Genomic DNA, 14,434 nt, shown 5'->3' on the forward strand with positions numbered 1-14,434 from the left:
CTGGGTAGCTGGGTTGACCCTGGGGGCCCTGGGACTCCCCCGGTGGCCCCTAACTAAGTTTGGACTGTGGGTGCCCAGGGGTGGGCACCAGGGCACCCACTAATAAGTGGAACGACTGGCTCCTGCAAGGGTAGTTGACAGGGGCGGCAGGGCCCTATGGCTCCCCCACAGCCTCCAACAATGAAAAAAGGTGTTGGTGCCCTGGGTGGGAACCGAGGCAACCACAAAAGTTTAAAATGTAAAAAAAAAAAGAAGAATAAATGAGTGGCTTTTGACACTCATTTAACATTCTCTGCTCCTTCCTAGGAGTGCACATTATGCCTTGCAAGGGCTTTTTAATAATATTATTTGGAGCTTGGTGGTGGCCCCCAGCAACAATAAAAAAATATACACAGTAAGTCCCTGGATCATTAAATACATGACTTGATGAGAGTTTATCATATTTATTTTAAAGCACTCCAAGCTGGAACTGTATGCTCATCAGCTGGTGTGCAAGGTCTTCTTGTGGTTGTTTCTATGGGAGCACTTAGTGGCCTGAAAAATGGTAAAATAAATACTCAGACATGTTGATGTTTTTTTTTAAATAAGGTTTTATTTATTTTTTAAAACACAATCACTTTTATAAACTTTGGAACCTGTGAATTTATTTAATGTACCTTCAATTATAATCACTAATGACTTTTTGATAAAGATCGAAGGTTTGCTTTATGTATATTAATAGGTAGACCTCTTCTATAGCCATTAGGTCAATTTTGGTGTTCTGACCCTTTCACAAAGTCAGTAGGTCAGCCTTACTGAAATGACACCCTTTGCATTGTAACATATAGTTTGTCCGCCATCAGGGAGTTGGGCACAGGGCCTTTCAGCAGACTAGGCCTTGTGGCCAACCCCATGCCATGCACAACTGTAAGCCATTCATGGCAAGGGCTTGCCTGCCAGCGGAGGCTTTGGATGCAGGGACTAGCCTGCAGCCAACCCCACTCTGTGCATGGCGAAGAATATGCATGGCATGGGCTTAGCATTACGTATGGTAATAAAATATTACTTAACGTTTAAAAAACCTTGAAATTTACTGAAAAAACAAAGGTTAAAGTAATGTTATTGTTACGTATGGTAAGAATATGTAACTTTGCGATTAAAAAAATAGAAATTCTAAAAAGAAAAACTAAGATTGAAGGGACATTATGGTTAGATGAAAATGTCAGTTAAAGCATACCACTTTAAACAAACAAAACCACTGATATTCAAAAGTTATAATTATCTCATGTAACTATAAATTGTGCTCTAAGGTTACTATAACTAGCGCCTTGTCATGCTCATCTATGTCATTTCATATGTTACAGTGATTTTATTGATGCTTTAATAGAACATGTCATGAGTGATGAAATATGGGCTAAAGCTATAGTTACTTTAGAGCATCAGTTATAGTGACTTGAGAAAACTATAGTTGATGAATTTCAGTGGTTTTATTTGTTTGAAATGGGATGTTTTACCTGACTTTTTCGCCTAACTATATAATTTCCCTTTAACATTTGGCTTTTTCAGTGAATTATACACACACACACGCACACACACATCCACACCCACACACACACACTCTCTCTCTCTCTCTCTCTCTCTCACTCACTCACTCACTCACTCACTCACTCACTCACTCACCCCTCCTTCCGACCCCCTCTCCCCAGTGGACCCAAACTGCAACCACAGGCTCAAATTAAGCACAGAGTAAGTAATAGTTCAAAGTTTCCTGGACTGTAAGAGAACCAGTGGTGTGAGTGTGTAATCAATGACCCAACCACAACTCAGGATACGCGAATACCTTACTTTGACTGTATTTAAGGCTTATTCATCAAAGGGACAGCAATTGTCTAATTTGCAGGCCTTTTTAAAAGATGGCGGTATGTTACTTATGACTACCCACAGAATTTTGAAGCTGAATTATCGTGTGACATAGAAATGGAGGTCAATCACGATCTTTAGCACTGGGGTTATGGCCTTGCAAATGGTAGAGCTCGATTTGATGTTCTCCTGGATACTGATTGTGTTCATGACCATCAGGTAAGTTTCTGCTGTCTGTTGGGCTGTCATGCCATGGTGTAATTTTAGAACCAAGCACGCTAAGGGCTTTGCAAGGGCATTTCTCCTCTGTGGCTGTGCCTTCTTCTCTGCTGCCTGGCATGCAGCAGTAAGACTGTTTTTTTTTTTTGCAGGACTAGATGCCTGTTGAGCTTCTTTGGGTAGAGTGACCATATTTTGAGAACCAAAAACCAGGACACACCACAAATAAAAGTATCAAAGTAGGACTAAAGCCTTTAGTCATACTTCTATATCTGGCCTGGCCCGGTGTGTTTTATAAAAATATATATAAATATATATACACACACGCATATGTATATATGTGTGTGCCCATAGGTTTAAAAGTCTACCATATCTATATATATATATATATATGTACACACACAGGCATACATTTACTTATCTGTGGCACGATGGAAGGACCTCCAACCTATGCCCCCTGCCCTTTTGCCTGCCTGAGTACCAGCACTTTTTTATTTTGAGAGGGAGAGTACCTGCACTTCTCAGCAGAAACATAATACTTTGAATTGAGGAGTACCGTCACTTCTCAGAAATGAGCAGGTATTCTGGTACAGAGTACCGGCCCTTCTATCTTTCCATCTCAAGCACTGCTTATCACCACACTCTACATTGGTTATTTGCAACATGCAAGCAATCCTTCCAACAGTATGCCATCAGTGACACGATCCATCTCCCGAGTGAAATCTATTTAAAAGAACGTCTTTGATGGTGGACAGATGATAACTGGATGACACTGTAGGGTGGCATTTTCTTGTAAACTATTTGCACGGTATCATTGTCGTATATTTTGGCTCCAATTTATTCGGCAACCAGATTTACAGTTTTTTAAATCTATTTTAATTGAAATACGTTTGGTTTTAAAGGTGTGAGATGTTACAGAACCTCCCAGCGTAATCTAGCTCTCATCTGCTGGAATATTATAGATGCCCCAAGTGTTTAAATCACATTTAAAGAGCAGCTCCAGTCAGAAATGTGTCGTATTTAATTAATCTGTATATTTTGTTGATCATTTTCCGGGTAGTTTATGCTGTGCTGTTTATGCCAGCTCAAGATTAGCTATGGTCACATACTTGTCTCTGCACATGGCGTTCTACCTGTCGTGTACCTTTTAGAAATCTGTTTTGTTGGGTAATGAGACCATTTTGGGCCTTACAAGGACAGAGGAGTCTGAGAATAAACTGCGCCACAGCCAAGAGTGACTGTCCTTGGTCAATGCACAGTGAAACACCTGCGTGAGCTCACACCTGTGAAGCGAGGTTACATTCTCAGGGCTGCTAGATAAGGGGGGTATATAAGATGCCACATGGCAGGCGCCTCGTCCACGTTGAACCCTTCTGCAGAGATGCTGAAACTTCTGGTCACAGTTCTGCTGGCCGCAGGCGGTAAGCTATAAACTGGCACCCTCTCAGAGTGCCCTCTCTTCCTCTAGTGACCACAGTTCAAGTTCTCAACATGGCTGCTCTTCCTAACCAGTCCACAGCACTGCCTTATGGATGCTTGCGTCAATGTTTCACAATGGTAGAGGCAGCCATTTTATCTCAGCTATCCCATTTAAGAATACATCGCCTGTAAATAATTGTTGTACAGCAATGGTCTTCAAGGGCTGGATCCAGGCCAGATCTTTAGGAGATCTGCATGAATCTAAATAAGGAATAATTTACAAAGTCTGGTTATCGGAAAAATCCGGTGTGGCTCGAGGCTTATTGGATGGACGCTAGACACACCTGGTGTAAATGGAAGCCAATTAGCCATGCAAAGGGAGCTAAAGGTGGTACACTGTAATTAAGATGACTGCGTGGACTGACTGGCATCGCCCTGCTGTGGGAAGTGCATAGGCACAATTGGAGTGGAAATGTCACATACCCGCCATATTACTTTTAGAGCAAAGCTGTGGATCTAGAATAGATCACTAGCATTTCCTACAGGAATGTCTGCTAATCTGCACACTGCACTGCAAGAATTTCCACAATTTCTTTAAGCACCCTGCAGTGCAGTGTGCTTAAAGGAATTGTGGGAATGCGCGTTGTTATCCAATTGCACTCCTCTGATTCCATAAACAATGATATGGATTTTTTGGCTTTCACATGCTGATGTGGGTCACTGCACGCCTACATCTCAATATTAAGTGACTTTACGTGGTGCATTTTACTGTGGTCTTTTTACGGTAATGCCATGCATTTGCAACAGCCTATATCAGAATTCTACTAACTGAAGGGCAGTGGTATATTCTACTGTGACCTACTTATTACAATGCTTTGTATTTAGGACACTCAGATCCTGGTTGCGGACCCACAGAAATACTGTGCGGTACATTTTATGACTTTTCCAAATCGGAATGAAGAATTAATTGCGGATTTGGAGTTTCAGCACCTGGATTCTATGCATTGTTTCTCATTCTGAACTGTTTTTTCTCCATGAGAATTTCCCCAGGTGTTACCTGGCTAAATGTGAATGGGAACAACCTTGTGTCTGAAATTAGAACACCACTTAGAATGATGCTTTGATGCTAGTGTTTGCGTCTGATAGGGGTACTCCGGCAGCAAAATGTTAGGATTTAAATATTAAGACCTTCATTAAGACAAGGACACAAATTAGGAAAAATCATGCCTGATCTTCAGAAAATGTATTTCAATGCATTTGATGTGCTTTGATTTGCTTTTTGTATTTAGAAAAAAGTGCTATGACCACATCTAAAACTCTGGTAAGACCACTCTTCTACACAAAACATCCCTGCCCATGGATATGAGTAAAAAGCGAATGCTAAATTTGCACCTGTGAATGCCCCTCAAGTTCTCAGGAGTGGCAAAACAGCGACATGATTAGCACCATGTAATGCACCGTAAAACTAAATATACACAAATAAACAAGAAAACAAATACATATGCAAATAGATCTGGTTCCCTACAGACAGCATTCAAGTGATGTCCCTTGTAAGTAATACAGTGTAGTGTATGTAGCATTCACCAGAATAAATGATAATTGACAGACAATAATGAGGTTTTCCGATGAAAAATTCTTAAAAACCCATTTATTCAGTTAATAACACGCCACACTGGACTTGCAGTTGGCTCAGCGCCGGGACACTCCTAGGTAGCAGCGCGCTTTAAAAAAAAATCAATCATTCATTCACTCACTCATTCCTTCATAACTGTGTAATTTTGGGACACTACAGTTCAGTATTCAGAAGCTAATGCTTTGGATTTGAACATTATTGTTGTACTTTATAAAGTTTTAGCTGTGGCACAATATTGTGCAGTTGTCCTCTAAATGTGGGTCACTTCATGGTAATGTATGCCCAGCACACTAAAGTCATGGCCATAGGAATTAAGCAGTAGCGAAAGACCAGATAGTGCAACATGGTTGACTAAATTATGCGGCAATGTAAAGCAAATTATGCACCTCTTTCCATTTAAAATAGCTGTACCGAACACAATGGTACATTTCGAATGTATTATGTACCTATTTTCATGTTCATCATCGTTTGACATTATTTCAGTTATAGAAAACCATAAAAGAACACATAGCAGGATAGATTTAAGAGCATGGCACAGTATAAACATTTCAGTTCAGCAAAAAACATTATAAAAAAATATCAATTTCCAACAAACAGGAAATTAATTGGGCCTTTCGACCAAATCCTATTATTTAATAGCTAAAAATATACAAAAGCATAAAGTAAATTAAAATCACTTAAAAGGAGCCGTAAACCCGTTTAAACTAGAAGTGAATGGTGTGTTAGGGTATTCATAACTCTTTTCCTGACATGCCATATAGACTTTAAGTAGCTAGCAACCGAGTAAAGGACACAGCTCCAAGTATCTGCCCTGCATATTCTCAATGCATAGTGCCTTTTATCAAGCCCAAGGAGGCGACACAGAGGGATAACCCAGCGAGCATGCATTTTGGTGTATGCACCACAGAAAAACAGTAGGCGCTTGTCGCCTACTGTTTGACTGACTGACAACCCATGGGGCAGAGGTTTGGAGAAGTTAACATTACTCCTCCAAGATGAGGTAAAAGAAGCAGTTGGGAAAATCCCCAATCTAAATTTGATATAAAGAGACTTAGATAATGGCATATTCACATAGTCCATAAAATCTTCAAAATGGAAGCCACATGTAAAAGACAGGTAATGATCCCATAAACTGCCCGAGGGAACAGCAGAAATTTTAGAGCCAAGGAAAATAATCCAGTAGTGGTCTTTAATGAGAAGTCAGGATCTGCTGGTCATTAATTATGATCGGAGCCAGAAATTATGTAATCCTTATTTTAACCAGCCATAGTTTGACATGGGCTAACTATGGGATCCTAAGGGCCAAGAGGTGGGCTAGAATTTCTGCAAGGCACTATCTGTATGGCGCACGTTGCTTGGGTGTCCATATCCTTGCCCAAAACAAAATAGCTTTAAGATGAGCTGTGCCTGGGATTTGCCTAACATTTAGGTGAAACCGTAGGGGAAGTAGTGGAGTAGTGAAACTTCAGTAAAGATCTTAAAAAGGAATTTTCGCCTTTATCTAACATGTCCAGATTGTAATACCCCCACACATCAGAACTTTTAAGAACGGCACTGCACGCTTAGGCCCTATATATTTCCAGTGCTGGAGAAATAGAATAAGAAGTTAGGAAATCTGACGATAGACCTGGCTTTGTAGTTAAGGGACAGAATTTTTTCCTATCTGCGCTGACTAATTAGTGGAGTTAGACAACCTCAACCCTAGATAGTCAAATTCTGTCCTCCTATCAAATTTGGCTCCATCTAGAGCTACAGTCCCTTTGACTTGCTTGCTGTGTGTTAATATCATATATTTTGTTTTAGACTTGTTTATTACACAGTGGTCTTTACAAAATGTGTTAAACTTCCACAAAAGGACGTTAAGGCCCACAGCAGTTTTGGATAAGAGAAGTTTATCGTCAGCGAATAGCAAACTTGGTATTTTGGAGCCAGCAATTTTGGGAGCAATATTCACACAATTTATTAAATAGGGTATACTTTCATCAATGAATAATAAAAATATTGTGGGAGCAAGGACGCACCCTTGCCGAACACCACTCCTAATTGGAAAGTTCTCTGTTGTCCCCCAGGCACCATCTGACTCTGACATAGTTTATTGGTGTACACATTCAGAATCAACATCAATAGCCCTGAGAGAACACTGATGTTCGTGAGGACCTCCCAACGTGTTGCCCTTGGGACAAGGTCAAATGATGCATGAAGATGAACAAAGGCGATGAAGAGAGCCCCCTGTTCAAGGTCGGCAACTTTCCATTTTAGGGTCAAACACTGGTCCACAGTGCTAGTTTTAGGAATGAAACCAGCTTGGTGGTGGGATAGGGCCTCATTGGATCTAATCCAATCCCAAAGACATACGAGAAGTTGTTTACTGTATATTGTTTGGATGTTATCGATCAGGGATACGTGGTGGTAGTTACCAGGCTCTTGCTCTGAACCCTTTAAAGGTATTTTTTCAGCCCCTTTCCATGAGTTAGAGATAGGGGCACCCACTGTGATTGCATGAATAAGGATATTTATATAGGGAGACCATATCAGAGGTTCGGCATAGAACAAGTCAGAGAGGATCCTGTCAACACCAGGAGCTTTCCCCACTTTCTGATCGTTCAATGTATCATCGATAATGTATAATGTATTCAATGTATCATCGATCATGTATAATGTATTCATTGATGGTAAAAGACACTGCTTCCTCCGGGGTAGCAGCATTTATAATGAAGGCTGAACAATGAGATGGCTTTACAATGAAAGCGTTGCAACTACAACGTCTGTACAATTCCTGCGTTTACAACAAATGTTTTTATGAGAATGCCTTTACCACGGTTGCCTTTGCAACGAATTTCATTGTAAAAGCATGAATGGGAAAGGCATAGTCATAATAAAAAAAAAAGGTACAGTAAGTATCAAATTTAAGTATAAAGGGGCTTATTTACAAGGCCCTTGCGCCACTTTTGCGTAATTTTTAACATGGGAAAAGTGACGCAAAAGTGGCACAAGGGGCTTGTAAATCTGCCCCAAAGTGTTTTTTTATATATATATATTCACCCTCGAGCGCTGCCCTCCTTGAAGCCTACCTTTCAGTCTGCCGTAATGCCCGTAGTGCGGAAACAAGAGGTCAGCCAAGGTTCGGACAAAATTCATGCGCTGGTGCGAGCGGGACACTCGGGGGCACCACAAACCGCACCCAAGCTCGCACTTCGCAGCTGCGCCTTATGGCAGCCCGATCGCTCACCACTCACTGCGGGGCCACTGCATCCAGCTCGGGCTCCCACCTGGTTTTCGGTATTTTCGGTGATATCCCGCACTCCTCCCGCCCGCACTCTGCTGCACTACTCCTCCGGGCTGCCTGACTTCCACTCCTCCCGCCTGACTTCCGTCTGGTATTCAGCTGCCTCTGGCTTCCAAGACCGGGTGCACATATATACTAACCTACTACAACAGTTAGATTAGTAAGCTAGTTGTACTACCTAAGAGTGATACTAACATGTGTGATCTGAGTGGGTGTGTGACTGTCTGTATCAGTGTGTGAGTGGGTGTGTGGGTGCCTGGATGGGTGTGTGAGTGCATGCATGAGTGACTGTATGGTTGAATCAATGGGTTTCTGACTAGGTCTGTAGGTGTGTGAGTGGTTGTGTTAGTCATTGTATGGGTGTGTGAGTGGGTATCTGAGTAGTTGTATGGATGTATGAGTGAGTGTGTGAGTGGTTTTGTGGGTGTGTTAGTGGCTGTATGGGTGTGTGAATGGGTGGGTGAATGGCTGCATGGGTGTATAAGTAGGTATCTGAGTAGCTGGGTGAGTGAGTGGGTGTGTGAGTGACTATGTTGGTGAGTGAGTGGGTGTGTCAGTGGCTGTATGGGTGAGTGGGTGGCTGTGTGAGTGACTGTATGGGTGAGTGACTGGGTGTCTGAATGGCTCTATGAGTGAGTGACTGGGTGTGTAAGTGGCTGTATGGGTGAATGGCTGTATAGGTGAATACGTCTGTGTGTGAGTAGCTGTATGGGTGAGTGTATGGCTGTGTGAGTGGCTCTATGGAGGAGTGAGTGGGTGTGAGAGTACTTGTATGGGTCTGTGAATGGGTATGTGAGTGGCTGTGTGGGTGTGTGAGTAGGCATACAAGAGGTTATATGGTGATGTGAGTGGTCGAATGAGTGGTTCTGTGGATGATATCATCAGTCATGTTATCAGTAATGTACTGACCATGTCATGAGTGATGTAATATGTGAGGTCATAAGCAGTGCATTACAGGAGCGTAAGTTGTAGTTAGCTCAGGTAACTATAACTTCTGAATTTCAAAGGGTTTTGTACAAGTGAAATCTGTGCCAACTATAACGTCCCTGGAACCTTTGTTTTTTTCAGTGAATTTCTATGGTTTTTATAATTCTATTTCCTGACTATAACGTGCCTGTAATCCTTGGTTTTTTAAGATAATTTCTAAGGTTTTAAAAAAAAATCTATTTCCTAACTATATTGTCTCTGTAACCTTTGGATTTTTGAGTGAATTTCTATGGTTTTTTTAACTACTAGGCGCATCAGCAGAGTGTTGGAGAAAAGGGACAGGGCCTCCGACCAGCTCTCAGCAATCCCGCTGTCTGGGACTTACTGCTGGTAACAGAAGGGCTTCTAAGTAGGCCTGGGCGGTATATTCCGCTCCGCTTGCGGAAATTGCGGGATTTTGGCAATTCCACATTCTACGTAGAACGCGGAATTGCTGAAAATTCCGTGATCTGCAGCGTTGCGGAATTTTTCCCTTGTTCGTGCCTTCAAAATGCATGTACGTGCGCGCGGGAGCTACTTACCGGGATCCCTGCATTCGCCGACGAGTTTTCCTATCCATTGGTAGCCGGCCACGCGATCCCGCGAGAGTGTGCGATCGCGAACACGTCATTCAGATGCGCCATCGGACATCCGCGTTCGCGAACAGGAAACACGCATCGCGAGCGGACGGGACAAGTGAAACAAGATGGCCACGTCACTTGGCAACTGCATGGGCAAGTTCGCAAGATATATCACCCGAGAACGCAAACAGCATCCCCGAACAGGAAAAACACATCGCGAATGGGCGGAACAAGCAATTCTGCATGCTCGTGGAATAACGGAAATCTCGCTGAGATTTTTTACCGTTTCGCAGAACTTTGCGTAACGCGACTATGCAAATTCTGCCCACCCCTACTTCTAAGCCCCCAAGGACCCTCAGCATCCAAAGGGACTTCATGCCCCAACCAGTAGTGTGCCAGGACATGCATTTGCAGAGTGGTGAAGAAAGGGGGTGGGGAGTCCAACGATCTCTCAGCAATCCTGCAGTGTGGAACTTACTGGAGGTAACAGGAGGGGTTCTTAGCTCCCAAGGACCCTCAGCATCTACGAGGACTTCATCCGCCAACCAGTAGTGCACCAGGAGGCATGTCTGCAGGGTAGTTGAGAAAGGGGTTGGGACCTCGGGTGACCTCTCAGCAATCCCGTTGTGTGGGACAAACTGGAGGTAACATGAGGGGTAGCTGACCCCTAGGACCCTAAACAGCCAAGGGGACTTTATCCCCCAACCAGTAGTGTGCCATGAGGTGTGTTCCCAAGTGGTGGAGAAAGGGGGCGGAGCCTACCATGAGGTCCCAGCAATCCCACTGTGTGGGATTTACTGGAGGTAATAGGAGGGGTTGTTGGCCCCCAAGGGCCATCAGCAGTCATGAGGACTTCATCCCCCAACAAGTTGTGCACCAGGAGGCCACTTTGCAGAGTGGTAGAGAAAGGGGACCGGCCTCCGACGACTTCCCCTGGGGCCAGCCTTTTTGTTCCAAATAAATGCTATTAGAGGATTGGGGCCATGTGGCTCACCTCCCAAGGCCCATTTTGGCCCAGGGACCCCATCCCCGGGACCCAGCCTTTTTGCAATGGGAGAGCGGGCCAGAGGGGAGCTGCAAGACCCCCATGCCGATTTCGGCTATGGGGGTCCAATCCCCCGGGGCCCGGCCTTTTTTATAACATGTATTTTTATTAAGGGAGGGGGACTGCTCAGTCTCCCTACCTAGGCAGATTTCAGCCTCGGGGGCCGGCCATTGTCCCCTTTGGTATATTTCGTGGAATCCTATAACATCAAGATCATTTCATATGCAGATGATACTCAACTTCTGCTCACATACGATGGGGATCCTGTGAGAGCAAGGGTTGCATTTGCCAGCTGCGTGGCGGCCATGCTTAATTGGCTGAAGGCTAACAAATTGCAGTGCAACCTTCATAAGACAGAGGTCTTACTGTTTGGGCAGGACTCCCTTCCGGGATAGGCTGGTGCGTGGCCTGACAGTGTTTCTTCTCCGCCCTCTCCAATGGTGGTGGTTAGGAATTTAGGTGCAATGTTTGATGTCCAGCTCTCGTTTGAGGAACAGGTGTCAGCAGTTCTGAAAACTTGCTCTTGAATTTTGCACATGTGGAGAAAATGTATTTGCCTGCTTCCCCATTAGGCCCTAGTAACAGTGGTTAGATCTCTGATTTTATCTAGGTTGGACTATGCCAATGTTCTGTACCTCGATCTACCAGAATATCTAATCCAACGGCTGCAGGTCATGCAGAATGTGGCAATCATTCTTTTCGAAATTCCAAAAGGTTCTTCTGTGTCTCCATATCGGGATGGACTTCATTGGCTACCAGTTTGGCAACATCTTAGGTACAAAGCACTGACTTTAACACACCAAGCTCTTCACAATAGAGGACCTATGTACTTGAATGAATGCATTGAGACCATCCCTCATCTAGATATAAACTCCCTGAAAATCTATATGGAGCAGCTGAAATCAGGCTCACCAAGAGATGCAGCATCTCCTGTGACCCTTAATCGGGTTTCCGACTCTGTCGCACCAACCTTTTTGGAGCTTATGAACAGTTCGCTGTCCTCTGGAATTGTGCCGTCCATATGGAAGCGAGCTATGGTCAGAGCATTACTGAAGAAACCCTCCCTGGACCCCGAAGTGTTTGCCAACTATCGGCCAATTTCACTCTTACCTGGGATTGCAAAGATATGTGAAAAACACGTCAATCATGTTCTCTCCACATTTCTGGAGGGGAATGAACGTTTACACCCCTCCTAAACGGGTTTTAGACCCCAACAAGGCACAGAGACAGCATTGCTAGCTGTGGTCGAAGAAGCCAGGAAAATCGTAGATAGTGGCGGGTCCGCAGCTATTATATTGCTCGATCTCAGTGCGGCATTTGGCACTGTTAACCACCAACTTCTGATCACAAGACTTAGAGAGGTGGGGGTGTCAGGAATTATACTTGAATGGCTGGAATCTTTCCTGACAGCCAGGTACTTTCAGGTCTTTGAGGGTAGTATCAGCTCTGAAAGAATGCCTCTACGATGTGGAGTGCCGCAGGGCTCCTCGCTGAGCCCTACACTCTTTAATGTTTATCTGCGACCATTGGCTGAGCTGGTAAAACCCTTTGCGGTTAACATCATTACGTATGCTGATGATACTCAGCTGATTGTATCCCTGAATAGCTTGGATAATATTAAGAGCAACTTGGCCAGCTGCTTGGAGGGGATCTCTGTGTGGATGGACAATTCCTTCTTAAAATTGAATTCGGCCAAAACCGAGGTGATGTTCTTGGGTAAAACTAGGAATATGGACATCAACTCGCTTTGGCCGCAATGTTTGGGGGTTTTACCTGCCCCCAAAACTCAAATAAAAAGTCTTGGGGTGTGGCTGGATCATAGCTTGAATTTTAAGGAACAGGCACGCAGGGTGGCAGGTACCGGTTACGGTATCCTGAAAATGATCAGGAAAGTTCTTCCACTTCTGCCTTTTGTTGCCAGGAAGCTTTTGGTACAAGCCCTGATTCTCTCGAGGCTTGATTATGCCAATGTGCTTTACTTAGGGTCTCCATCCATAACCATCCAGAAATTACAAACAGTTCAAAACTGTGCGGCTCGACTGCTGCTGCAGGTTCATAGGCAGGAATCGGCTAGATCTCACATCAAATCCCTGTTTTGGCTCCCGGTGGTGGAGAGAATTCAGTTCAAGGCCTTGTGCATTGCCCATAAGGTACTCTCAGCTAAGGCCCCGCCGGTTCTTCGATCCATTATTTTCCCGTACCTTCCAAACAGATCCCTCCGCTCTGAGAAAAAACATCTAGCGATAATTCCTAGAGTACATCGAGCCCGGAGTGGGGGACGTCTTTTTTCCCTCTTTGCGGCTAGAGGTTGGAATCAGCTTCCGGATCACATCCGACTTGAGACCAATCACCTCATCTTTCGTAAACTACTGAAGACCTTGCTGTTCTCCGGAACTGTCTGATTGTTTGATTGTCTGGCGGCTTGTCTCTAGCGCTGGGAGGCCTTTGGTAGCCATGCGCTCTATAAGTACTATTCATTCATTCATAGCCCTGGGAGGTCTTTGCGTTCCAGTTCTGCAGGTCTTATTGTTGTTCCCCGTTTGCAAAAATAACGGAGGGGAAGCGCCTCCTTTATGGTTAAAGAGGCAGGTCTGTGGGATAGACTGTCTGAACACACTGCTATTCAGAGCCTAGTGATGATATGCTGGGGAAGAACTTTTCAGTGCAATGTTCTTTGGGAAGCCTAGTAAAAGCACTGGGACACTCCTTGGAGTACCTGTGTGCAATAGACATTACTTCATTCATTCGATACACTATGGGGAGGAGGGCTGTAGGCCCCCTCCCCAGCCTGATTTTGGTCCTGGGGACCCGATCCCCTGGGGCCCAGCCTCTTGATTCTGGGTGCCCCTATGGCACCCATTGACCTGTGTTGGGGACCGAGGTGGAGCCTCAAGGCCCCCGCGGTCCCTGGCGGCTCTCCACCTCCTGCTGGAGCCGGCCTTGCTGTGACAGACAGGGGGCTGCTGAAAGGCAGCACCCTGTCTGTTAGGGCAATGTTTTAATTTGTTTCTCTGTACTCATAATTTGCTTGCAGAAAAACAGATGAAATCTTCGCCTTCTGCAAGCCGGAGCTGTTTGACCGCTCCGGCTTGCAGAAAGCAGAGTTATGTTTGCTTTTGCTTGGTGGGAACTGTCAGCTTCCATCAAGCCAAAGCAAACAGCCACCTCTCAAAGGTGGGCACTTCAGGAGGTATCAGGAGCCGGCCCTGGGTAGGTGGTGGTCCCCAGGGCCATCCATGGCTCCACGAGGAGGGCCCCGTGGCCACGCTCTATCATAGAAGCTATCTCCGGGGAAGTGGTGGTCCCCGGGGGCGCGACCAACATCCTACATTAATATATTTCAGCCTCAGGAGGTGGCGGTCCCTGGAACTGCGGGGGCCCCATGGCCCCCCTTATTTTTACCCTGGGGAGGTGGGGGTCTCCAGGTCTGCGGGGGTGCAAGCCCC

General features: G+C 44.8%; 1 protein-coding gene across 1 annotated transcript in view; it reads left to right on the forward strand.

Annotated features, from left to right (window-relative positions):
- Positions 1 to 3,400: 3,400 nt before the first annotated feature.
- LOC146868095 (chymotrypsin-like elastase family member 3B) overlaps positions 3,401 to 14,434 on the forward strand; it is a 44,479-nt gene continuing 33,445 nt past the window's right edge. Inside the window, exon 1 of the mRNA XM_085608907.1 lies at positions 3,401 to 3,479. Within this exon, the coding sequence (XP_085465033.1) occupies positions 3,401 to 3,479 (79 nt within the window). The remainder of the gene's footprint in view (positions 3,480 to 14,434) is intronic.

This window comes from Triturus cristatus, chromosome 1_2 (genome assembly GCF_964204655.1).
Source record: "Triturus cristatus chromosome 1_2, aTriCri1.1, whole genome shotgun sequence".
Taxonomy (NCBI): domain Eukaryota; kingdom Metazoa; phylum Chordata; class Amphibia; order Caudata; family Salamandridae; genus Triturus; species Triturus cristatus.